Raw genomic sequence first — 25,508 nt, forward strand, 5'->3', positions numbered from 1 at the left:
AGGTGAAGGTGTCTCTATCTAGTGATTTGATTCTTCTTCCTTTTTTTTTTTTTTTTTAAGATTTATTTTTGCTGGAAAGGCAGATAAATAGAGCAAAGGAGACACAGACAGAAAGATCTTCCATCCACTGGTTTACTCCCAAAATGGTTGCAATAGCCAGAGCTGAGCCGATCTGAACCCAAATGCCAGGAGCTTCCTCTGGGTCTCCTATGCAGATGCAGGGTCCCGAGACTTTGGGTCATCCTCTATTGTTTTCCCAGGCCATAAGCAGGGATCTGTAGGGGAAGTGGAGCAGCCAGGACACAAACTGACACCCATATGGGATACCAGTGATTGATTGGTGAGGATTTAGCCATTGAGCCATCACACTGGACCTAGCAACTTAATTCTAATAAATCAAATATTGTAAAAATTATGAGCTATCACATCTAGAAAAGGTTACAAAATACAGAGACTTCCATTTTATTCATATTTCCTCCTACTTTTCTCCCCGTTTCCTCTGCTAAGCTGCTGTGTGGTGAGATGAACTGTGGAGAGAGCCACATATTAAGGAACTAAAGGCAAACTTCAATCACAAATCAGCAAAAAAACAGAGTTCCCCTCCCTCCACGGTGTAACAGGTTATGACAAATCCAACCCCTCTAGCCAATGAGGGAGCTGGAAGTGAAACCCTGCCTAGCCCATCTTTGAGATGGACCATCGACCTGGAAATTGACAAACTCTGACTGCAGCCTTGTGACGCATTCTCACTCAGCACACCGTATCCAGACTACCAACCCACAGCCACGTTGGGACGGTACATGCTGTCATTTCAGAACACTAAGTTTGAGTATAATCTGTTACCCAATCATAGCTACCTAACACACAAGTACTAGCCCTACATTGTTTGGAGGGGCAGAGGGCAGAACTTAAAGTCATCAAGAAATAGATAAATTCTATCAAATCTAAACTTTTCTGGAGCTTAGAAACAAACTAGCATTAGTATTTATGAATAACATGATTTAATATGATTTTCCTTTGGCAAGTTTTGTCAGACTTTTGTATTGATTATGAAATTCAGAGTTGGTCACAGAAAAATGGAAACAACTCTTATGTATAAAAAAGAAATCTATTCAAATGAAGTTACCATTCTATTTATCAATAAAAAAAACTAAAGCATTCTCATTAAAATGAGGAGTTCTTGCTATCTCTGTTACTTATATTATTACTCTAGGAGAATAAAACTAACAAGTGCTGTCGAAACATTAGAAAGGTAGAGACTTAATTGTCATTGTTTGAAGTTTATTTCTCTGAAAACCAAAAAGAATCACCTGAACAACTACTAAAACGAATAATTTCGTCAGTAAGGTAACGAGTGTAAAAGCACTGGTGGGAATACAGTCAATACAGAAGTCTATCTGGCAATCACATAACAACAAACAGAAGGCTGGAGACATGAGGATATCATAGTCCTCCAAGGAGAGGCGGGTGAGTAAGGCGGGCCGTGGGAGAGCATCATGAGCATCAAACACACTCCCTGAGAAAGGGCAAAATCACCAGTGATCCTTCCAGCCGGCTCCAAGAGTTCTTCTCAATAATGTCCTGACAACCAAGAACACAGCTTTGGTGCATAGGAGGTGCCACCAGGCACTCTGGACGTCCTTGACTCACCTTCTGGCAAACAGCTTCAGGACCTGCAGGATCTCTAGGCTTCCAACCGGGCCACCCATATGCCTGGGGTCATAAGGCTTGTCAAAGGGGATGTGACCCAGAAACCACTTGTCTACCTCCATCCTCAGTGAGGGGAACTACCACTGGACATTTTCCTTTCCCCCTCCCCTCCCCTTACAACGGCCCTTCTCCCATTGATAAAAGAAAGGCATGCTTTGTGCTTACCTCTCCTGGAAAGTACAAACCTCCAATGCTAAAAGAAAAAGAACAATTCAAATATTGGCTTGCCTAGACGCTTGCTTTTAGTGTCTTTTGAATAGAAAATCCTTTTGTAAGTCAGATTGCTTTTATATCTTTATTTTCAACAAAATTGAAGGAGCTATAAACAATGTCAGGGCATGTCAGTGTCCCTCTTCCCTCCCCAAATGCCTTTTTATTAGTAGAAACCTCTTGAATTTCAGAAGGCTTTTGGTTATTCAGCTGAAGACTGCATCTGACAGTAACAAGCTATGGTTATGTAATGAAGTTCTTGCCAGTGGAAGTGAACAGTAACGTGTGTCAGTTCTGAGACTGTGGACGGGCTGTCCTCAGGCTTGCTTTTTCAAATATGGACTACAGATAGGATACAAACTTCTATCTTGGCTGATCCACTGTACTTTTGTTACTATCAGTCACTTTTTCTTTCCATATTAGTTAAAATAATTGAGTTCATTACCAAAAATAATTAGACACACAACTGGAAAGTTCAAAGACTTGAAGAGCTTTTTGCTTTAACAAAGCTATGCAAGATACAAAAAAAAAATTTTTTTTAAGACTTATTTTATTGGAAATACAGATTAGATTTACAGAGAAAAGACAGACAGATCTTCCATCTGCTGGTTCACTCCCCAACTGAACACAAAGGTCAGAGCTGAGCTGACTCCAAAGTCAGGAGCTTCTTCCAGGTCTTCCACACGAGTGCAGGGCCCCAAGGCTTTGGGCCGTCCTCCACAGCTTTCCCATGCCACAAGCAGGGAGCTTGATGGGAAGTGGAGCAGCCAGGACATGAACCAATGCCCCTATGGGATGCCGGCACTCACAAGATGAGGACTGTAGCCATTAAGCCATCATGCCGGGCCCAAAATATCTTTCTATCTCTCCACTCTCTGTAAACCTACCTTTCAAATAAAAATAAATCTTAAAAAAAAAAAAAAGCTGCACCATAATGATACCTTTTATGTACATCTCTGCTCATACCTAAGTCCTTCTGAAGACAGTAGGAAGGAAGTAGTTACACATGTAGAATTAGGTTCTGAAGAATGAAAGAAGGCAGATGATGCATCTAAATTCCTTGTTAACATGCTGAAAACTGGACCTCCCAGTAAACAGACTAACAATGTTTGCTAGCAGAACTTTTATCTACGGAATGTTCTAAGTAGGATGCAGCGGACTGGGAATAGCTGACAATAAATAAACTAAGACTCCTGAGAAAGTGACAAAAACTGTGACAACTACAGACAGTCAGGAAGCAGCAGAGTGTCACAGACCTCTGTGTGCTTTGCTGCTTTCTCGATCACATGTGGTCATCCAATCAGGTTGGTTCAGCTTCTATTCCCAACATGAATTAGAGGGTGACTTGGCAGCTTTGTCTACAGTTTTCCCAATCTGAGGGCCAGTAACTCACTGTCATTTAAATCGGCATTTTTGTTTTTCAGTATCATTACCGTTACATGTGTTGGCTCTTTGGATTTGGGCTTATGTGCATACATTTCCTGCTAATAGTATTTCTCCCCTCTTTTAAATTTTTCCTTTTCTCATTGAGAATTATCACAGCATAATGGAAAAGCCTATGAATTCTGGGACAGAGGGTTGGAATTTGAATATTGATCTGCCACTTGCTAAGTACAGCCTCAGTTTCAAGGTCATGTGAAGTTTCTATGAGATGATGCAGGCAAATTCCAAGAATAACAGCTGATATACAGCAAATGCTCCAACTACAATATCTAGTCACAGGAAAGTTCTAAGTATCTATTATATATTAATTATTTATTAAGTGTGTTGTGAATATTTTCTATTGTGTCACTTGTGTTTTAGTTTTATTTATAGATACTTATCAGGCATATTTTAATGTAATCACACCTGTCACTTTTTCCTCAATGAAGATTTTATTGGGATCTGATTTTTAACTGAACTATTGTAATGAACTGACCACTACAAACTTTATCACCTGGCCTAATGAATGTTGTGGTCTGAATCCTTAGGTCCCTCTTTGGTCTCATCAGACATTATTGCTATTTATTTTTCATTGAACCCACTCCCTTTTCACTCTGTCCGTGAAAACAGTGCTCCTTCTACCCTGGCATCTCTTTCCACATCATGTTCTCTAGATGATCTGATGAGTTTAATGGTTTCAGTAAACTCCACCTAGGCAGATGACACAAAAATCACCAGACCAGTATTTTCCATTAATACGGTACCTCTGATTCGATGTTCTAGTCAACCTTAACCTAAGATACTACAAAAACTGAACTTCATATACAATATATATATATAAGTGGAATCATGGCTAAGGGATACTGTACCTTTTTCCTTAACTTATGACAAATTGAATCAAAACTGTGAACCACAGACTGCATTTCTTTGTGATGACACATACAAGCCATCTGTGATATGCACAGTGTTCTGGGACAACACACAAAAACCCTTAAAAGTGATTATGAAAGACTTACTTTTCACGTTAAGTTCTTTGCAGCTCTTAGATTTTGCACCATGATACGTAATGCCTATTCAAAAACAAATGCAAGCTTATCAGTACATACAAGGGAACTTCCCATCATCCACTTAGCTTTTGCTAAGCCCCTAGGAATCCACCTCCACCTCAAGCACATACCCCATTGCCATATGCTACTGCAATGCCTCAGGAATGGATTCTTCATCCATCTATACATTCAGTAGCACTCCCCAAAATACACGATAAGCCAAGTCCTGGGCCACGGCTCAACAGATGAACAGAATACCCTCAGTAACAATGCCCTCAAGAAGTCCCACCAGGAGGGTACCTGGCCTAGAGGGTCAGATATATCAGAGTACCCAGCTCCGGTTCCTGATTCCAGCCCCCTGCTAACACAGAACCTGAGAGGCAGCAGCGATGGCTCAGGGGCTTGGGTCCATCACTCATGTGGAAGTCCCAGATTGAGTTCCTGGCTCCAGACTTCAGCACTGGTCCACGCACAGCCCCCGCCATTTTGAGGCATTGGTGGAATGGACTTGTAGTTTGGAGCTCTGTCATCTCTCAGATAACTTACAAAAAAAAAAGAAGAAGAAGAAGAAGAGGTAGAAGCCCACAACATAGGATGACACAGAAGAGCCACACCACACACCAAAATGATGTTATTGAATAACTGTTTCTTTAAGCCATTTACAAGTATTTATTTGGGTAAGAGGTCATAAAAATATTTTTACAATATACATAAGAAGACACATTTGACAAATACAAAATGATAGGAAGTGAAAGAATTAGTGTTTGTAAATGAAATCACTAATAACAACATTGACAATTCAGAGAAGAAATTCAAAGTGTATTTAAAAGTAGAGACCATGCTTTATAATATTTTATAATAAAAAAAGTATTAAGCTTTCAAAGGTAACATGTCTTAATGCTTTTTTTTTTTGAATGATTTCAAAGTAGGCTTCTAGACACTGTCATAAATGAACATGAAAAAATAAAGAGAAGAACTTTGGCAGGCAAAGTATTAGTCCATAGCAGCTTTAAAGATTCTTCAGTTTACATTTGTTCTTGTTACAGAAGCAGGTAAATTCTTATGTTAATATTTGATAATCTGTAAGCTATATGGCCAAAAGTTATTTCAGCAAAGTTTGAATTCTGTGAAAATGTGCACCACACTGCATATTATCTTAACTGAATAAATGTAAACCATGTAGTCATTAACTTTCCTGTATAGAATAATTAATCCCCAAATTTTACACAATGTCCCCTTGTCTACATCTCTTTCTTTTTAAGGGAGCTTTAAGCTTGAACATTTGCTATCAGAAAAAAGTCCTACTCTCTCCTACCTAAAAGTGTTTCTGTAACGTCTCATAGTCCTATAGAAATTTGTTTCAGTACTCTGGTAACAGTTGCATCACAATCAATAAATGATCCCAAACTTTAAAACAGCTCCTGAGGTCAGAGAAGTGGTCACCAACCTAAGCCTTCCATCTCCAAACTCTGGAAGACCTTGCTATTTCAAGACTAAGAGTTCCAAGAAAACAACTCAGAATCTCTTACATCTAAAAAAAAATTATGTAATTAGATTTATAGAAAAATGAGACTTTTAAATAGTATTTAGCAAAATCAACTAAAAGGAATTGACTCCCACTTAAGGAATGACAGAAAATAAACTAGGTGAAGTTCCATACACAAAAGATATAAATACTGCATATGTAGAGAATATTTGCACAAACCCTTTCATATTTAAAGCATGCAATCAGCAAATCTGATGCTCCTAAGTGTTTTTCCTTAAGATATTTTAATGATATTGCTCAAAACACCACTATGTGGCATGAAAATGTCTCATGGCTTAAGGCTTTCCGATAGGTTTGTAGCATGCATCAGGCTGCCAGAGGCGAATATCAACAAGAACCTGATTGAGTTTTTGCATCCAGAGATCCCGCTCCTCCTTAGTATCTGCAGACAGCCAGTTCCTGAAGGAGCAAGAAACCAGAGATTAGGATTCTTCCAATGCATTCTGCACTCTCAAGAAACTCCTTCTAGGAAAGAAACAAATGCTTAAAAAGTTCCTCTTTTACTGAGTGCTAACCAAGAGGCATACAGCCAGGTGCTTCTCCAAGTACAACAGAGTACAATTATCCCTAGTTGAATTAGCTGATCATAACTTGCACTAAATAACATTTGGTAGATGGCAGGTTTCTACCCAAAGAGGACAATATGTTCTGTGTAGGCATCTAGGCTTGCAATTTGGCGGGATAGGCCATCCACCGACGGTGGGATACTTCTCAGCACAGGCCCAGGTCTGGGAGCTCCTCTGATCCTTCAGACTCCAGCTCCCCAAGACAGCCTCACAGGCCCATGGATTTCAGGCTGGCTTTACGAGCAAAACCACTGCGTGCTGTCTTCCATTATTTTGTCCTACTGTGTCAGCAGAACATGGGATCTAAGTCTTCATCTATCTGATGCCTGTCCACATCAGGATTCTCTTCTTGCACCCTCATCTAGCTACAAAAAAAGTTACTAGTTGATAGGACAGGCAGAGAAAGGAAAGGAGGGAATTCCCCAATGCACAGCGAGATGGTGTTTTTTGTTTGTTTTAGAATTACTGAGAGAGAAAGAATCTCCCATCAGCTGGTTTATTTCCCAAACAGTTGCCATGGCTAGAGCTGGGATGGTCCAAAGACAGAAGCCAGGAGCTTCTTCCAGGTCTCCATGTGGATGCAGAGGCCCAAGGACTTGCGCCATTCTCCACTTCTTTGTTAGGCCATTATCAGAGAGTTGGATCAGAGTGGAGCAGTGGGAACACAAACCAGCACCTATATAGGATGCTGGCACCAAGGCAAATGATCAGCCTACTAGGACACTGTGCCAACCCCAGATCACTTCTAAAGAGTTGCCAACTGTCTGAAGGTTTTTATATTGTATTTCTTCTGCATCTTTACAATTTCTCCCCTACAGCACCAAAAACGGAGTAAGAATGAATAAACATTAAGTTTATCATCTCTTGTTGGCCAACAGAGCACCAACTTACAAAAACCATTTGTTGAGTTCATCCCCTGTGCACCACACTACACTACTGTAACTATTTAATCTCTGTAACTCTGTAGCATTTATTTCTTCCTTTGAGACAAGGCAATTTCAGAAAACCAGCAAACATAGGAGACAAGTTATGGCTACATTTGGTAAGGCACTGAGTCAGGATCACAACTTTTGAGTTAGGATTTCAAGTTCTGGCCCCCAAGGAAAACTGAAGACTCAGCCAAGAGTGAATTAATGAAGTACACACCACTCTTCTAAGCTAGGGGAAAGGAGCACCTATCAAGGTTAGAATAATGTAATAACGAACTCCAGAATAACCACAAGAATGGGTGATCTAGCTCCTTCAAGGCCAGGGGGAGGTCTAAGGAAGTCAACCAAGCAAAATATAAGTTTGGATGAAAACTGAAAAATATTTGAAAGAATTAAAGTCTGCCTCTGTAGCCAGAAACTGTTTGGGTACTAAATTTTGGTTGGTTGCACTGTTGACATGGACAGGGTAGCTACCAAACAAAATGACTGTAAATCCATTTTACCTCCCCTGTCATGTAGATATCATAGCTGCATAGAAGCAGACTGAAGGAAAAGAATGGATTCACTAACAGAAATTAATCAGGATGTAATCTAGAAATCAAATATTATGAAAGGAGGACCCAGCATGACGGCTCAATGGCTAAATCCTTGCCTTGCATGCACCAGGATCCCATATGGTCACCAGTTCTAATCCTGGCGGCCCCGCTTCCCATCAAGCTCCCTGCTTGTGGTCTGGGAAGGCAGTCGAGGACGGCCCAAAGTCTTGGGACCCTGAGCCCGTGTGGAAGATGCAGAAGAGGCTCCGGTCTCCTGGTTTCAGATCGGCACAGCTCCGGCCATTGCAGTCACCTGGGGAGTGAATCATCGGACAGGTCTTCCTCTCTATCTCTCCTCCTCTCTATATGTACCTGGTTTTGCAATAAAAATAAAATACATCCAAAAAACAACAACAAAAAAACAAACAAAAAACCAATAGCAACAACAAAAAACAAAGTTAGCACTGTGGTGCAACAGACTGAGCCACCCTTGGGACTGCCATATCACAATGTCAGTTGCAGTACTGGTTCTGCTTTCAAACCCAGCTTTCTGCTAATGTGTATGAGAAGCAGATGATGGCCCTACTTCTTGAGTTCCTACCACCCAATGGAGACCCAGGTTGGCTTCTGGTTTTGGTCTGGACCAGCCTGGTTGCAGGTCATTCGTAGAGTGAACCAGAAGATAAAAGATACCTCTCTCTCTCTTTCTCTCTCTCTCTCTCTCTCTCTCTCTGTGTGTGTGTGTGTGTGTGTGTGTATTCCTCTCTGTCACTCTTTCAAAATAAAAACAAGGTCTGGCACAATGATTCAATTGGCTAATTCTCTCCTTGCAAGTGCAAGGATCCCAGCTGTTCCACTTCCCATCCAGCTCCCTTCTTATCGGATGGGAAAGCAATAGAGGTTGGCCCAGTACCTTGGGCCCCTGCCACATGGGAGACCTAGAGGAAGCTCTGACTCCTGGCTTCAGAGCAGTTCAGCTCCAACTGTTGTAGCCCTTTGGGAAATGAAACAACTGATGCAAGGTCTTTCTATCTGTTTCTCCTTCCCTCTGAAAAATCTTCCTTTTCAATAAAAATACATTAATCTTTCAAATAAATAAAAATAAAAACAATTCGTGAACTTTGCAGGCCAGAAGGAGTTTGGTTTTATCAGTCATCTGATTAAATAAAGTAATTTTTGCTGTGGAAACAAAGGGATGCCTAGACTGTCTGAATAACGCTGAATTTCTGAACCACAACTATACAGAAAGTCTTTAAATTTAACTCAAATATTATTACTTGTGTTTAAAGCCCACACTGGAAAACACAATTAGCTAAGGGAATGTCACATTTTTCTTAACTCTATGTCTAGTCATTAAAGGTGTCTCTCCCTGTTGTGAACATTTCTCCTCTCACCATGGCCAAACCCTTCTCAGGGTCAAGGACCATTTCAGATCATTTTCCAGTGGGAGGAGCTTGCAGAGCAGCCAGTCACTGGCCATATGAAGTGTTCACAGGCCGATACGTACTTGGTGACGCACAGTGTGTCCCTGCACTGGCTGACCAGTGTCTCTCGATCATCTTCTCGCTGTGGTCGGACAGTGATTAATTCAAAAGTGTTGCGTCTTGCACAAAATTCTCTGTTGGCTGGTTCTATCTGACGACTTGTACAGTTGGCCAGATTTATCCTTCCTATGGGATTCTTCAAAACAATATTAAAAAAATTAGTAGCCAGTAAACAAGATTAAGACAGTAAGAATTAAACTGTGTTTAAACTCATACAAATTAAAATTTAAAAGTCAATGAAAATTAAAATCCAACCAGAAGAAAAACGTCTTATTAAAAATTGACAAAGAATTTAAACATTTTTCAAAAGCAGACCTACAAATGCCCAACATATATGAAAAAAATGCTCAGTATCTCTAGTCATCAGAGAAGAATAAACTGAATGACAGTGAGATACTGGCTCACACCTGTTAGACTAGGTGTTAGATAAACAGATGATGAGAATGAAGAGCAAGGACAACTCTTTCCAGTTATTGATGAGAAGACAAATGAGTACAGCCATTGGGGAACACGGTTCAGAGGGTCTCAAGACACCAAAATCACAACTATCACATGATCCAGCAATCTTTTAGTAGGCACAGAATCAATGGGATTGAAATTAGTACAAAAAGTATGTCTAAACAGCTATGTTGACATGCAGCATTATTCACAACAATAAAGGTATGGAAACAACCAAGCAGTCCTCAATAAATCAGTGATTTTTAGAAATGTGGTATATATATATATAAAAATAAATAAATAAATAAATATATATATATATATATATATATATATATACATATATATATATATATAAAACCACCAGAAAACAATTCAACTTTAAACAAAATGAAACAGATAATTCTGACATTTGCAACAACATGGATGAACCTACTGGTCATAATAGTAAGTGAAATCAGCTGGACACAGACACAAATCTACTCTATGATCACACTTACACGTGAAATCTAAAAGAGCTTTCCCCTAAATGCAAAGCTGAATGAATAAGGGCTGCCAGAGGCTGGGAGAGTGGCAGGGGACAGGGGGTCAGTGACCAGTGAGGGCAGCTACAGTCTGACAGGTGTTCTAATGCACAGCAGAGGTACTACAGGCAATTGTAATGTACTAAGTACTTCCAAATTGCTAACAAAAAGGATTTGATATGTTACCACCACCAAGAAATAACAAATACTAGGGGATACATAATAGTGTACCACAAACTGTTACAATCCAACCTACCTTTCGCTTTTCATCATCTGGGTAAGTCCAGTAAGATATACAGTTTCCAGAAAGTATACACCATCGCCGGTGCCAGGCTCCAAAACCACTAACATCTTCAAATATGGTCTGGAAAAGTAAATTGAAATGATGGCTTTAAAAACTTGAGAAAAAAATCACAATGAAGTGCTGATTCCAATTTCAGTGTGCTGACATACTTCATCTCAAAATTATTTTGTTTTTATTTTTGAAAATTATTGTATTTCAGAAATTTACTTCAACATCATCTACAAGCATTTAGAAATATCTGAATACTATTCCAAATAAATGTTTACCTAATTTCAACTACTTACAAAGCATATTTTCCCTATCTAAATACTTGCTAAACAAGAGAAAAGTGACTCATGTTGTTAGCGACTAAAGCAATTAAGATATCACACCTTAAACGTCTTAAAAAAAAAAGTAGTATTTCTAGCACAAGAAGCTAAGCCAAACTTTAAGATGAAAGACTACTATTTGGTTTTATCCAGGAAGACAAATTCCCAAAGAGGATTAGACACAGTTGCTTGTGACAGGAGACCTTGACATAATACCACAATAACACCAGAACTTCAAGTCATGGCCATCAGAAGCAGCAGCTCCCTGCAGTCCCACAGGACACTGGAACAGGGCACCAACTCACGGGGTCTTTTTCAAGGATACACTTCTGAAACAATTATTTCAATAGAAACCTGGAGTTTTCACCCTACAATTATACAAAGAACAGAGCCCTCATCTCTAGAAAAGTCCTCACTTTTAATTAAAAGAATAATTCTTATAGAAACTTTTAAATTAAAAAAAAAGGAAGGGAAAATGTTTGCAATACTTAAGAGATGAGGGGTCAGCCAGCTTTTTCTGTAAAGGGCTGGAGAATAAATGTCTTGTGGCATCCTGGGCCATCTGATCCCTGTCACCAACAGCTCCGCCATCATAGTACTGAAGCAGCCACAGATGCCAACTGAACAGATGAACCTACGTTCCAGTGGAAAGTCAGGGCAGTGGGCCCTACCCGGGACAGCAAGCCACAGGCAGCTCTGTATCTGATTTCAGAATGTGCCAAAGCTTTCTACCTTCAAATCACAGCTTCACCCTTGGTGGAAAATTAATAACACACCAAGACTTTGTTTGTGCTGTGAGAGGCACCATTCTAAATACATTTGTAATATATTTTTTATATTCTATGACAGTACGACATACACTCTTCTCAATGGATTCATTTAAGTGAACTTTCCAAAAGTCATTTAGAATTGTGAATGGAACCTCTGGGTACATTTTATGAGAGGAAACAATACCATAACAGATTAAAACTTCAAATGCATACACTTAATTAGCTCAGATTCATTAGCATTCTCTACGACCCACCCTCCTGTAACAACTTTTTCTTCTATCTCTGCTCTTTCTTTTCTGAAGCATGATTTTTCTGGGCAATACTGCTGACATCAACAGAAGGAAAAAAGGAATCTTGTTATTTCAATCTTGGGCACAAAGATAGTACCAATGTAAAATCCTTGCCACAGTCAGATTCTGCTGTAATAAAAAGGTGTATCTTGCTTTAGCAGCTTAATAAAAGTTGGTTCAGTGTTAAAAAAAAAAAAAAAAAAAAAAAAAAAGATAGTACCAATGACAAACCAGCTCCCTCTTGTGTCTACTCCAACTTTTTACATCAAAAAGGTAGCAACATTCTGATGAATAACACCAGCTATTACTACGATCAGAGAGGGACAAGAGACAGCACTCTCATTCTTATAGCAGGGAAGACTGAGGGTGAAGGACATTACATGACGATACACAGTTGCGAAGCAGAAGACCCTTCTGCTGCTCAGCACTTCAGAGAGAGCTGGACCAGCAACTATCCAGAACCACATCCCATCTCTGATGACAGGTGCAGGCTCCCTCCCTTGCAGAGGGCTATAGAACAGCAGGAGAGAAAGTCCAACCCAGCCCCTTTCCTAGCAAACCTCACTTCCTCTCTACTTTTCAGAGATGGTAGACAGAACTAAAATGTTTTAGCAGGAGTCAGGAGATACATCGGGGTCTTGAACTCCTTCTCACTACACTGAGGAGTCAAGGGAGAGCAAACTTGAAGAGACCTAACTAGCTGAAATTCCATTTCCAAGACTAAATCGGTCAGGCATTCGGAGTATATGCAAATGAAGCAGCCAACAGAACAGAGCCTATCAGTTGCAAAAAGAGCCTAACAAAACACGAAAATATTTACATGAAAAGAAAAGGTTAGTAGGTAAACATTGCTTTTAGAAATTTATCCAAAAGCTTTTTTCCAAGAATATCTAGTGCCACCTACTGGATATCAGTATAAAAAAGTTAACAAGGGAAGAAAAAAATGTGTTGAAAGTATCCTTGAGCAGTGGGGCTTCCCTTTCAATTTAGCCTCTTTGACAAAACTGCAAATGGGTTCGTAACATCTCATGGCATTCAGACTGTCACAGAAAAAAACCATTTGATTTCAACCCTCACAATGTTCTATGTGTTCCATCACACATCCCCTCCCTTCTGATAACGGAAAAAGGATTATTCTGTTATGATAGTTCTGATCAATTCCAACTGTGCACTGTGGCTTGGGATCATCTCCTCCACTAGCATGATCCTGTTCCCTGAATTATCCTGTCAATCCTGCTTCAGGTTCCCTACAGCCCTATTCTCAATCTCTTTAGAAGCTACTTTGTATTTAAAGTTACGCAAGGCTCTTTCATCTTAATGCAGACGCATGCCTCCTTTGAATGCACACACCTCTGCAATGACTACACTGTTTACTCTTCGCTGCCACACTTGTTTCTCCAAGCTGCTCCTGTTTCTGCTCTCCTACTTGGAGTTCTTCCTTCAGATCTCCTTCCCTTGGCAAACATGGCATTCACGTCTCCATTTCCCTCCTCTAGGGGCTTCTCTCCTCAGTCTGTTCTGGTGGTTCTGCCTCACTTGCTTGACTTGAGCTATTACCATCTCTCTGTTACATTAGGATACCCAAATCTACCTCAACTAAAGTATCTATTCGAGTTCCAAACCAGATGTCCCTATACACTTAAACTTCAAATTGTTTAAAATATAACTCATTGAAAATTCCACTTCAGGAACTGAATTTTGGGCAGGTGAACGAATGAGGGAACTTTCTGGGTGATGTGCAATGTTCTACACCTAAAAGAAATCGGGGTTATACCGTGTATATATCTGTCCAAACCAGGTGATGTGCAATGTTCTACACCTAAAAGAAATCGGGGTTATACCGTGTATATATCTGTCCAAACCAGGTGATGTGCAATGTTCTACACCTAAAAGAAATCGGGGTTATACCGTGTATATATCTGTCCAAACCAGGTGATGTGCAATGTTCTACACCTAAAAGAAATCGGGGTTATACCGTGTATATATCTGTCCAAACCAGGTGATGTGCAATGTTCTACACCTAAAAGAAATCGGGGTTATACCGTGTATATATCTGTCCAAACCAGGTGATGTGCAATGTTCTACACCTAAAAGAAATCGGGGTTACACCGTGTATATATCTGTCCAAATCAGGTGATGTGCAATGTTCTACACCTAAAAGAAATCGGGGTTACACCGTGTATATATCTGTCCAAACCAGGTGATGTGCAATGTTCTACACCTAAAAGAAATCGGGGTTATACCGTGTATATATCTGTCCAAACCAGGTGATGTGCAATGTTCTACACCTAAAAGAAATCTGGGTTATACCATGTATATATCTGTCCAAACCAGGTGATGTACACTTAGCTTTTAGAGGAAATATCTAAAGTCCACAAAACGCTTCGAAAGTCTTCAAAAAAGATGAGATAGAGAATAACTAGAGGAATGGCTAGATCGACTAGAAAGTAGATCATATGTTAAAAATAAAAACACTAAAAATTTAAAGTCAAGAAATAAATTCAACGGACATAACTACATGTTGGCAATTTTCAAAAAAAAATTAGGAGAAAACAAAGCCCCTCCCATCGCAAACATGGGAACAGGAAGTATACTTGCCCTTCCCCAAAAGGCCCTTATCTCAGTAGCAGCACTGCCACCCAACAACGTGGGCCAGACAGCCGAGTGCCGCCCTGACCTTGGCTCTTATGTCCTCTGGAGCCCAATCATTGCCCTTCTTCACCTTTCCACGAGGGGTTCTTCTCTCCACGGTGACTGCCAGACCCCACCAACTCTGCTCTTCTCTAAGTTTTTCAGGGTTGCCATTTTGCAATTCAGGTTTTACGCATAGGTCAGAAAGATTTTTCCTAAGTCCAGAAAGTGATGCCTTCTTGCTTAAAATTCTCTCAAAAGTCATCCATTTGCTTTATTTACCACCTGACCTGTGACTGCAGACCGGACTTCTCTCCTCACTCCCACCCCAATCCGCTCACACACACACTCATGTGCTAAGCTCCGGCTGTTGGGAAAGCTCTACCACTGAGTGCATCACCCTTCTTTGCGCTCAGCGGCCATCGCACACACTGCCCTTGTCTGCAGTGCTTTAGCCCTTCCCTGTGGCTGACGTAGCCAGCCAACAGTGCAGAAGTTACTTCTATTTGCTCCTTTTAACACAGCGCAGCCATGGTCATGACGGTGTTCTGTTTCCACCTTCGCACCCAGTGTTCTCCTAGTACAGTCCTGTACCTGTCTGTTCCCTTGTATTTCTCCACTCCTGGGTGGCCGAGTTCATTGTTGTGCCTATAACAGTTCAACATCAGCATCATGACTAGAATGTAGAGGACATGCAATGGATCTTTACTGAACCAGTTTATCACTCCATCAAATAGTCTTTCATTTCTGTGAGAAATTGTCTGTGTTTCACAAAATGGAAAAAAAGGAAATAAAGTTTCACATTACTTACTAGAAAACCTCTTTCTTCAACATTTGAATTCACTTGACACTTTATTTTCAGATAAATATGACCCTCCAAAGGAGATAAAAAGGGCACCTGTGAAGAAAGAGGAAAATTTGCAAAATTGTTTCCATGTGTGATTTTTCTTGATAAAACACATATAGATCACCAACAGATAATATTACACCTTGAAAACATAGCATTTTCTCAAACTAGAATATAAAATATATGCACTAAAAGCCAAGGGTTCCTTAGCAACAAGCAGTACTGAAGAAGAAAATTCATTCAAGATCTATCTTGAAGGAAACAAATGTCCTAAATCCCAAGTAGATGTGAGAAAGAAAAATGGATTTAGGAAAAAAAAAAACAACTGTTCACACACTCTGTCACAGGACAGAATGTTCAGTAGGAGACTGGAGACCACGCAGGAAGTTCCTAGACGCAGGGGCAGAGGTCAGAACACAGCAAGCTCATTTGGGAAGACTGCATTGCACTCTGGAGGGCAGGACTGAGCGCCGGCTCCTCCAACACAGCCCAGGAGGCAGCAGGTGAGGCAGCTCGAAGCGCTTGGGGCCCCCGCCAAGCCCATGGGAGAATGGATGGTGCTCCGGGCTTCTGGCTCCCACCTGTCCCATCCCGGCTGTGAACCAACCAGGAGAGTGAGCCAAGAGCAGGAGGGCCTCTCTGTCTCTCTGTCTGATTCTCTCTGTGTGTATGTGTATGTGTATGTTTCTGCCTTTCATGTAGATGAGAATAAACATTTTTTTTTTAATCACACAGGGACAACACTGTGGCACAGTGGGTTAAGTCACCACCTGTTCGAATTCTGACCCAGCTCCCTGATAATGTGCCTGGAAAGGCAGCAGAAGATATTCCAGGTTCTTGGGCCCCTGCCACACATGTAGGAGACTCAGCTGAAGCCCCTGGCTCCTGGCTTTGGCCCAACAGAGCCCCATTGTAGCCATTTGGGGGGTGAATCAGTGAATGGAAAATATCTCCTTCTCTTCTTTATTTATTTGCCTTTCAAATAAACAAAAGAAGGAATCTTTATAAAACAATTCACACAATTTAATTCAGCAACAAACAACAGTAAACTGCAAAAATAACAGCCAATCCTTGAATTCCTACAAATTGTAAAAGGCAGTAAACAACCAGAGCAATCGTGCAAGAATGGACAAAGTCAGAGGCATCTCAGTTCCCCGTTTTAAAAATGAGCTGTGGCACAGTGTGGCACAGGCACAGACAGAGACCAAAGGAACACAATCAAAAGCTGAGACAGTCTCACACACAATGACGCCGAGACCATTCCGCAACAAACAGCACACCTTTAAAACAAATGTACTGAGAAACTTGGAAATCTATATGCAATGTGAATGAAGGTGGACCTCCACCTCATACCATATACAAAACTTAACTCAAAATGGCTAAGACCTAAATATGACAGTAAAATTTATAACTCTTTGAATCACAGAAGATTTCATGATCACAGATTTGGCAATGAAATCTCAACTTTGATATCAAAAGTATAAGCACCATAGGAAAAAAATTAACATTTTATCAAAATTAAAACTTTTCTGTATAGAGGCACCTCAAAAATCGGAAAAAGAAGGAAATCCTCTTATATACTGCTACATGTATGAAACTAGGAGACATTACATTAAATGAGATAGCTCAGAACAGAAGAACAAATACTGGGGTGGGGTTGGGGGTGTCCAGTGCTGTAGTGTAATATGTTAAGCAGCCACTTGCAGTGCCAATATCCAATGTGAGCACTGATTCAAGACCTGGCAGCTTGATTTCTGATCCAGCTCCTGCTATTATGCCTGAGAAAAGCAGCAGCAGCAGATCCAAGTGCTTGGGCCCCCACACCCAAGTAGGAGACCCGGAAGCAGCTCTGGGTGCCTGGCTTTGGTCTGGCACAGCCCCAGCCTTTGTGGCCATTTGTGGATTGAACCAGCGAATGGAAGACCTATCTCTCTCTTTTTCTCTCTTTCTATAATTTTGCCTTTCAAATAAAAATTTCTTAAATGACAAATACTGTAGGATTTCACTCATATGAGGTATCTGAAATTAAATTCACAGAAACAGGAAATAGGAGGGAGTTAGACAGGAGACAGCGGAAAAGCAGAGTTGCTGTTCGATGGTACAGAATCCAGTCATGTGAGACAAAAACATGTAAAGGGCAAATCTCTTGTCATTCACTACAAAAATCAGAACCAAAGCACACCGTCAAGAAAGCAAAGGGGCAACACACAGAGTGGGGGACAATACTTGCAAATCACCCAGCTGATAACTATCTAGTGCTGAGACTATATACGGAACTCTCCAACTTAACAACAAGATAATCAGCTCAAGCATCTGAACTAATGCTTGGCAAAAGATACCCATTTACATCCTGCACTGAGCACATGAGAAGCTACTCAATATGCATAATCATTAGGAAAATGCAAAGGATTCCCACAACAAGGTGCCACTTCACAGCCAGAGTAACAAGTGATGGCAAGCATCTGGAAAAACGAGAATCCACATTATTGGTAAATACAGCAAAATGGTGTGGTGGTAGGACAGTTTGAAAGCTCCTAGAAAGATTAAGCAGAATTATCATATGATCACACAAATCCACTCCATATAGACAAAAAGAACTGAAAACAGGCATCCAAAACAACTACAGGCACACCTGCTCAGAGCAGCATTATTCACAATACTCAAAAGGTGAAAACAGCCCAAATGTCGATAAACAGATGGCTTAAAAACGGTATCTGTATATAAAAGAATAGCAATCAGCAATAAGAAGGAATGAGGTTCTGACACATGTTGCATCATGACTGCACCTTCCAAACATGCTAAGTGAAAGAAATCAGAAAAAAAAATCACATTATCATATGCTTATATTTATATGAAATACAACAGATATACCACATACACACAAAACATAGATTTCAGTACATGGAAGGACAAAACTATATAATTTTGGTTTACAGTTACTAATTTTGTTATTTTATTTGATATTTAGGAAAATTAATACCATAGTGAATACAGAATTTTAAAGATTTATAAATAAATAGAAAAATACAGAGAGAAAAAACCCAAACACCAAACATGCAAGAAGAAAACAGAGAACTTGGCAGACAGTGAGAGCAGAGAAAGTGATGCCCAACTCTGAGAGTAGAAAGAAGGAATAATGTCCTTAATTATGCAAAGTAACCAAAAACATGAGAGTAGTTAGTCAATAAATACATACAGATCAAAAACTAACGACTAATTTTTAAGCTCATTAGATTCAAGCAAAGAAAATATGGCAACCTTTTCCTGGAACAAATAGCCAAGTAGCTCTCGCTCTTTTAGACCATAATTTATCTAAAACAAACAAAATAAAAGAAAAAGAAAAAAAAATCCAGTATCATTCAATTTGTTAATCTATCTGGGTTACTAAAGTTACATAAATTTTTAAAATTATCATACTAATATATCTATGCATTAACAGTAGTTGAAATTTCAAATTCAAACTGTATGCTTTTTAAAATGCAGCAACCAAAAGAAAACATTTTAAATTTTAAAGTTTGGTTGTTCTAAGCTAAGCTAATATTCTACACTAAGAAATCAAATGACCTCGTTCACCGTTAAAGGTTAAGTTACTATCAGGGAAAGTACTCAACAGCTTTTTAACTTTAAATTCTTCACCTTTATATTCTAACCATAGAAATCTCTTAAAATACCGCAACATTTGTTATATTATACATAGTAGGAGTCAAACCAAGTAACAGCTTGCTCCTTTTTTAGCTAGCAAAAATTAAATTACATCACATACTGGTGATAAAAGTCCATTTACTCACAAGTACTTAAGAGATTAAACTATCTTTCCCTGTCTGGTCAAAACTAAATCTAAAAAATACTGTTCCTTTGAAAACAATAGATCAAATAGTCTTAAAATTATAAACTTTACATACAAGAAGCACAATTCTTTAGCCTAAAGTGACAGAATAAATCAGCATACATTAATTTGAAAAAAATCTATGTATATAAATGCAAGAAATGCTTCCTACAGCTAAAAATTCATTATTTAGATAGTTAAAAAGAACAAAAATTTTTGGTCAAACAGTTTAAATACTTGGTGGCATTTCCTTTGACTTCATTTCTATTTAAAAAATTTAAAAACCACAACTTTATTATAAAGTCAGATTACCTTCTCAAGAGCAAACTTAGTGTTTCCTACTGAAGCCAGCGACAGCGTATAAGATCCAACAAGGGCAAAGTTGCTGGTGCGCACAGCATTTAGACCTCCTGGGCTCGCCATGACTGTAAAGAAGAAGGAAGAGTGGGTTTTTTAATGTAAATAAAATCCCTCACTGCAGTCAAATAAAATGAAGAAATTAACCTAACACAAAGAAAACTGTTTCATTTTCCTCCATTTATTGAATATTATTGAAAATAAATCAACATATTTCCTAAAAATAAAACTGGAAATCTGTTTTTAAGTAAGGTACAGGATTTCTAAACACTAGCTATTCATGCATATTTGAAGGTGTAGAATCTAAACATGTATACATACATAAAAAGGCAACTTTTCCATAGAAAACATGGAAAGGATTCCATTGCTCCTGCTGATCCAGGGAGACAGAATTAGCAGCAGAGGACATTTGTGCACAGGGCTCCCCGGCATCGCTACTGTGCCACCAAGAACAGACCAACAGGCCAAGAAGGTGAGAAAACCAGCTCTGCCCAAATACCCTTTGGAAAACTTCAGTCTAAAGCCACTCCAGAGAGGGATTCCAGCTTACTGGCACTCCAGTTCCAGGGAACTAAGATGCATTTCTGACAAGATACAGTGCCATTCAAGACCAACAAAGTTATTTAAAGAGAAAGAACAAAAGTGCTTGACATAACAACAGAAGTTGAGATAAAGAGTAGTGTTACCAGCTGTGATTGTTACATTACATGTATACGCTACAGCCTGAATAATGTGATGACCGGTAACCTACTGTGGTGTCCAACAAAGGAGCAAGTAGACTGTATACTACTCTAGCTAGTAGTCGCAAGTGCAAGTTAAAATACAAAAACTTTAATCCAGAAGAGATCAAGGACTCGTCAATCAAGAAGGCCTATAGATATACACAGGCATATCATCTTAGTAAGCAACCTTTTCCTTATCCTAAAGTTCTAAATAGATTAGGACCTACTCACCTGAGGAATGAAGGGTGCTTTTCTACAAAAAGATGGAAAGGAAAAATCAACAGGTTATTTCCTGTATTTGTTAAGAAGATTTCAATATTAAATTCTTTAACTTGATTTAAAAAAAAATCTAAAAACATTTTCCCATGTAAATATGTAGGATCCCCTCCCCAGTAGTACACTTCAAAGACTGTCTTGGTACTAAATGTTTAGAATTCGTTAACCAAGTTACAATTTTAAGTCTCAATGAAGTTCAGTATCTCAGACATTCTACTTACTGCGGTTATAGTTGAGAGGAATCGCTTTGGAGTAATAGCCTAAAAGAAAAGAGAGCTTAGTGTATTTCAATTAATAAACATAGTAATTCACAGTTTAAAACTTAGCAACCCTGAGATAGTCTCACATAGAAAATATTTTTTTTAGAAAACATTTTTTTAAAAAGAGATTAATTTACTCATTTGAAAGGCATAGTTAAATTAGAAGGGGAGAGAAGACAAATTGATCTTCCACCTGCTGGTTCACTCCTCAAATGTCCCCAGTGGAGAGGACTGGGACGAACTGAAGCCAGGAACTCCACCAGGTATCCCAGAGAGCTGGAAGGGGACATTGGCTGCTTGCCCAGGTATGTTAGCAGGGAGCTGGATCACAAGTGGCACAGCCAGAACCTGGACTGGTGTCCATATGGGATGCCAGCACCAGAGGGAGCAGCTTAACCTGCTGCACCAAGACACCAGTTCCAGAAAATAAATTACAAAAAGTTAAACTTGAGTTCTTCATTAAGGCTTTTCAATACTGTCATTCATTTTTGTTAAAGCTAAAGAGCTTTTTGATGATGACTTAGGGAAAGAACAAAAGGAAAGACCAGGAAAGCGGCAAGCGGGCCAGAGGTTCTGTTTGCCTGGAATAGTTTTTGAGTTCTGATTCGGAGAACTCAGTAAGATAAGAATTCAAAGGAATGTCTTGAGGAAGTTTTAATCAGATATGAAAGGCAGCTGTCCAGTAAATGCAAAGGAAAAATGATACAGCTTGAGTATATTAGGAGGCAATACTGGGATCACGATCGTTCATAGTAAGCTTACTTTTTGTATTTATAGATGAGACATAAAACTGAAAATTTTCATAATCGTTAAAAATTGTCACATAATTAAAACTAGTGGTGATGATGTTCATTACTTCTGGTTGTAACCCCTTCACTGGGTGTATTTTCTTTCTTACCTTGGATTTGGACGGTTTTTTCTTCTTATCAGGGCCTGAGAGATCTTTCTTTTGTACCTGCACACAAATCCACAACAGAATTGGTTTATAATTTCATGATTAAGGAAAATGTAACGCTAGTCATTTCAGATAGCTTCAATTCTTACCAAGCTATAAACTTCAATATTTATTTCGAAGTCATTGGATACATCTTGTCTGGAAAAAAGCAGTAAATAGAACTATAAGAAAAATCTCAAGTTTTGCCATCAAAAATAATGCCAAAAATAATGTTGTAAGACTCTAAAGACAATAAAAAATTATTCGCAGTCTATTTTTTTCCTATACTACAAATGGTTTTCATTAAGACTGCATACTGGGAAGGTGTTAAGCCTGGCAATGAACATATCCAGGTTCCACATTGGAGGGCCTGGTTTCAACACCCGGTTGCAGCTCCTGACACTGAAGGCCCTGACAGGCAGCAGGGCTGGCCCAAGCACCAGATCTGGACGAATGCCTGGTGCCCAGCTTGTCTGCACTCAGCCCCCACTGTGAGCACTTGGGGAGTGAGCCAATCACTAGCCGGGGCACTCTTGGGCTCTCTCTGCATTCCCCTCGTCCGAATAAAGTAAAAAATTTAAAGTAGCTTTCTGAACCCTTAATTCACAGATGTATTTGAAAGTTTCATTATTGAACAAAAAAATCATATATTAAGTACAGTATGAGATTCAAGATATATATACAAAATTACATACCGATTTAAATATAGATTTCAAAATGTTACACACCTATAGTTTTATGGAAAAAATGTTCTATTCTATGAATGAAACACCAGAAACAGATCAGTGTTAAATCAACAAATTGAAAACAGAATTGTCTATCTGAAAAGAACATAATGCAGTTTAAAAATTAAGTCATCTGCATGTTTAAGCCCTGTGAACTCCATTAAATCAACACTGTGCTTGAGCATTAAAAGCCTAATTGACTTACAGAGTGAATGTGGTGGTGAAAGTCAGAGCATCGCCATTGAGAGAGTTTGAAATACTCGCTAATGGTGTGGCTACCATATTCTCAGCTCCTGCTTTTAGTATAATTAAGTAATAGTAATTTGCGGCATCTGCAAAACACAACCATATTACACAGTGAAAGAAGTAAAATCAGATTTAACTTCTCAATATTATAGAATACTAAAAGAATAAGATAACATTGCAATTGATTTATGTAAGATTTTTCTAAGCATTACTAAAATTAACTTTCAAGACACAAGAAAACCTGCAAAAATAAATCTGAAACAGACATCATCAAGCCTTTTCCCTAGTAAGCTGAAATAACTTTACACCACATGCTTTAATATCTGCTGATTTCAATTTTAGTTAGTGACCCCTAATTCATCAGCTAATAGTATCTACTTCAAAGGATAAGTTATGGTTTAAGTATTTCAAAACTGAGATTAAAATACTATCCTTTCTGAGGAACTTAGAGATAGTTTAAAAAAAACAAGATTTATTCATTATTTAGTATTAAATAATCATAAATGTTAAGGTACATACTAAAAATTACCAGTTGATACTAAAATAACAGCAGAAACTAGAACTCAAGTTATTTCATTCCTACAATAATGCTTAAACTTTTAAACATCTCCTCTCCTGATTTCCTAGTACCTCAGCTTCACTTTTCACCAGTGGCTTAGAGTTCAAAGAAACTCTCCCTCAAAGAAAATGTTCTACATAAATAAAATCTTAAAAGAATCTTTAAAAACAAAACAAAACAAAACAAAACCCTCCAATATTTCACAAAACTTTAATCTTACATTGGCTGGAATCACCCTACTGCTTACTGCTTTGGCAGATAGTACTAACTCCCTTCTTTACTTCCTCTGCTTATTCGTGGTTTTAGTAAAATACTAGCTTTGATTACACAACTCTGAGGGGTGAAGTGAATAAAATTTCAAAAGTATTACCCACTGAGATGCTCACCACCCACACAGCCAGTGAGTCAAAAATCACACAAATTATTTTTATATTCTGAACTTTAAATAAAACAGTAAATAGTCATTCCTTTTAGATGCCTTACTGCTTCCTATAGTAACATTAATTCATGAAAGCCAAATGGTCCTGTTCCGCCAGTATAATTCATCTGAGAAAAGTACTTCATGTTTGAAATTGTGTTCAGCCTTACTTTCTAGAGAGCTACGTTCATTACTATGTAGATTGTACATTTACAGATGAAATATTCTGTTATTTATACATAAATAAAATAAACTAGGAACTTTCTTTACACATGCTGTCCTTTCTTGCACAATTCTCATCTACATGGAACTCACAATTTAACATTGTGACCTAGAAGTAAGTGATGCAACTCAGAAGCACCATACCTGGTTTCTGAGACGTACTGCACACAAAATCTGCTTTTAGGGGCAGGCGGATCTCTGACAAAGTAACTGATCCTTTGGATGGGACAAACTCATCCTGGGATTTGGCACCAGCCTTGCTCTTCCTCTGAGGCCCCTCACTCTTCAATCTATTCAACTCATCGATCAACAGCATTCTCTTCTCAGCTGTGCAAAAATATATAAGTAAATATTGCAAATATTAAAATTTCAACTGTTTCTCAATAAGAACTAATTAAAGAAAGTGCACTTATGACAACTGTACAGAAGACAAAAGATAAAATAACTGTCTTTACATAAATCAGTAGTAGGTGGTTGGGCAAAACTTTGATTACTCACCTGTTTACCAAGTCCTTATAACTAAATCTGGTCAGTTTTCTTGCACAATATCATCTCCATACTTCAACATGCCCTATCTTACCACAAACATATACAAAAAAATTCGCAGAAGTGGTTTTAGGAATAGATAGACAGAAGAGAAAGAGAAAGAGTATATACATATTCATTTTATTTAAAGAATTTTATTTTATTTCTATTGGAAAGTCAGATGTACAGAGATGAGGAGAGACAGAGAGGAAGATCTTCCATACAATAATTCACTACTCAAGTAACTGCAACAGCAGGTGCTGTGCTGATACGAAGCCAAGAGCCAGGAACTTCTTCCAGGTCTTCCACGTGGGTGCGGGATCCCAAGGCTTTGGACCGTCCTCAACTGCTTTCCCAGGCCACAAGCAGGGAACTGGATGGGAAGTGGAGCTGCTGCGATTAGAACTTGCGCCCATATGGAATCCTGGCGCGTTCAAGGCAAGGACTTTAGCCATGAGGCTACCACGCTGGGCCCTATACATGTTCGTTTTTAAGATAATCTTTATAACTCTATTTCTTCAAATGTATTTCAACTGTTTGTACCTTTCATGCAAATTATATTTTATTTTACATAGAAAGTTTTTATGAACCCTTTAAATAATTAAAAAGGTATATAAGGGGCCAGTACCATGGCGCATTAAGTCAAACTACCATCTATGACACTGGCATCCCATGCAGCAAAGCCGGTTCAAGTCCCAGTTTTTCCATTTCTGATCCAACTTCTTAATTAATGTGCCTGGAAAGTAGCAGAGGTTGACCATGGCCTTGGGTACCTGTCACCCACACAGGGGACGGACTGGGATGGAATCCCTGGCTC

At 39.0% G+C, this 25,508-nt stretch overlaps 1 protein-coding gene across 3 annotated transcripts in view; it reads right to left on the bottom strand.

The window, feature by feature from the left end:
* Positions 1 to 5,076: 5,076 nt before the first annotated feature.
* Positions 5,077 to 25,508, bottom strand: part of ANLN (anillin, actin binding protein) — a 55,133-nt gene continuing 34,701 nt past the window's right edge. Inside the window, exons 14-25 of one of the 3 annotated variants that reach the window (XM_058678056.1) lie at positions 24,311 to 24,493; positions 22,927 to 23,053; positions 22,107 to 22,155; positions 21,961 to 22,017; positions 21,024 to 21,062; positions 20,758 to 20,779; positions 19,760 to 19,872; positions 18,880 to 18,933; positions 15,586 to 15,672; positions 10,728 to 10,835; positions 9,473 to 9,645; positions 5,077 to 6,333 (exon numbers count right to left, since the gene is read on the bottom strand). In XM_058678056.1, the coding sequence (XP_058534039.1) occupies positions 6,210 to 6,333; positions 9,473 to 9,645; positions 10,728 to 10,835; positions 15,586 to 15,672; positions 18,880 to 18,933; positions 19,760 to 19,872; positions 20,758 to 20,779; positions 21,024 to 21,062; positions 21,961 to 22,017; positions 22,107 to 22,155; positions 22,927 to 23,053; positions 24,311 to 24,493 (1,136 nt within the window). In that variant the 3' untranslated portion in view covers positions 5,077 to 6,209. The remainder of the gene's footprint in view (positions 6,334 to 9,472; positions 9,646 to 10,727; positions 10,836 to 15,585; positions 15,673 to 18,879; positions 18,934 to 19,759; positions 19,873 to 20,757; positions 20,780 to 21,023; positions 21,063 to 21,960; positions 22,018 to 22,106; positions 22,156 to 22,926; positions 23,054 to 24,310; positions 24,494 to 25,508) is intronic. The other 2 variants (XM_058678055.1, XM_058678057.1) reach the window with 2 other exon arrangements.

Source organism: Ochotona princeps, chromosome 20, assembly GCF_030435755.1.
Source record: "Ochotona princeps isolate mOchPri1 chromosome 20, mOchPri1.hap1, whole genome shotgun sequence".
Lineage (NCBI taxonomy): Eukaryota > Metazoa > Chordata > Mammalia > Lagomorpha > Ochotonidae > Ochotona > Ochotona princeps.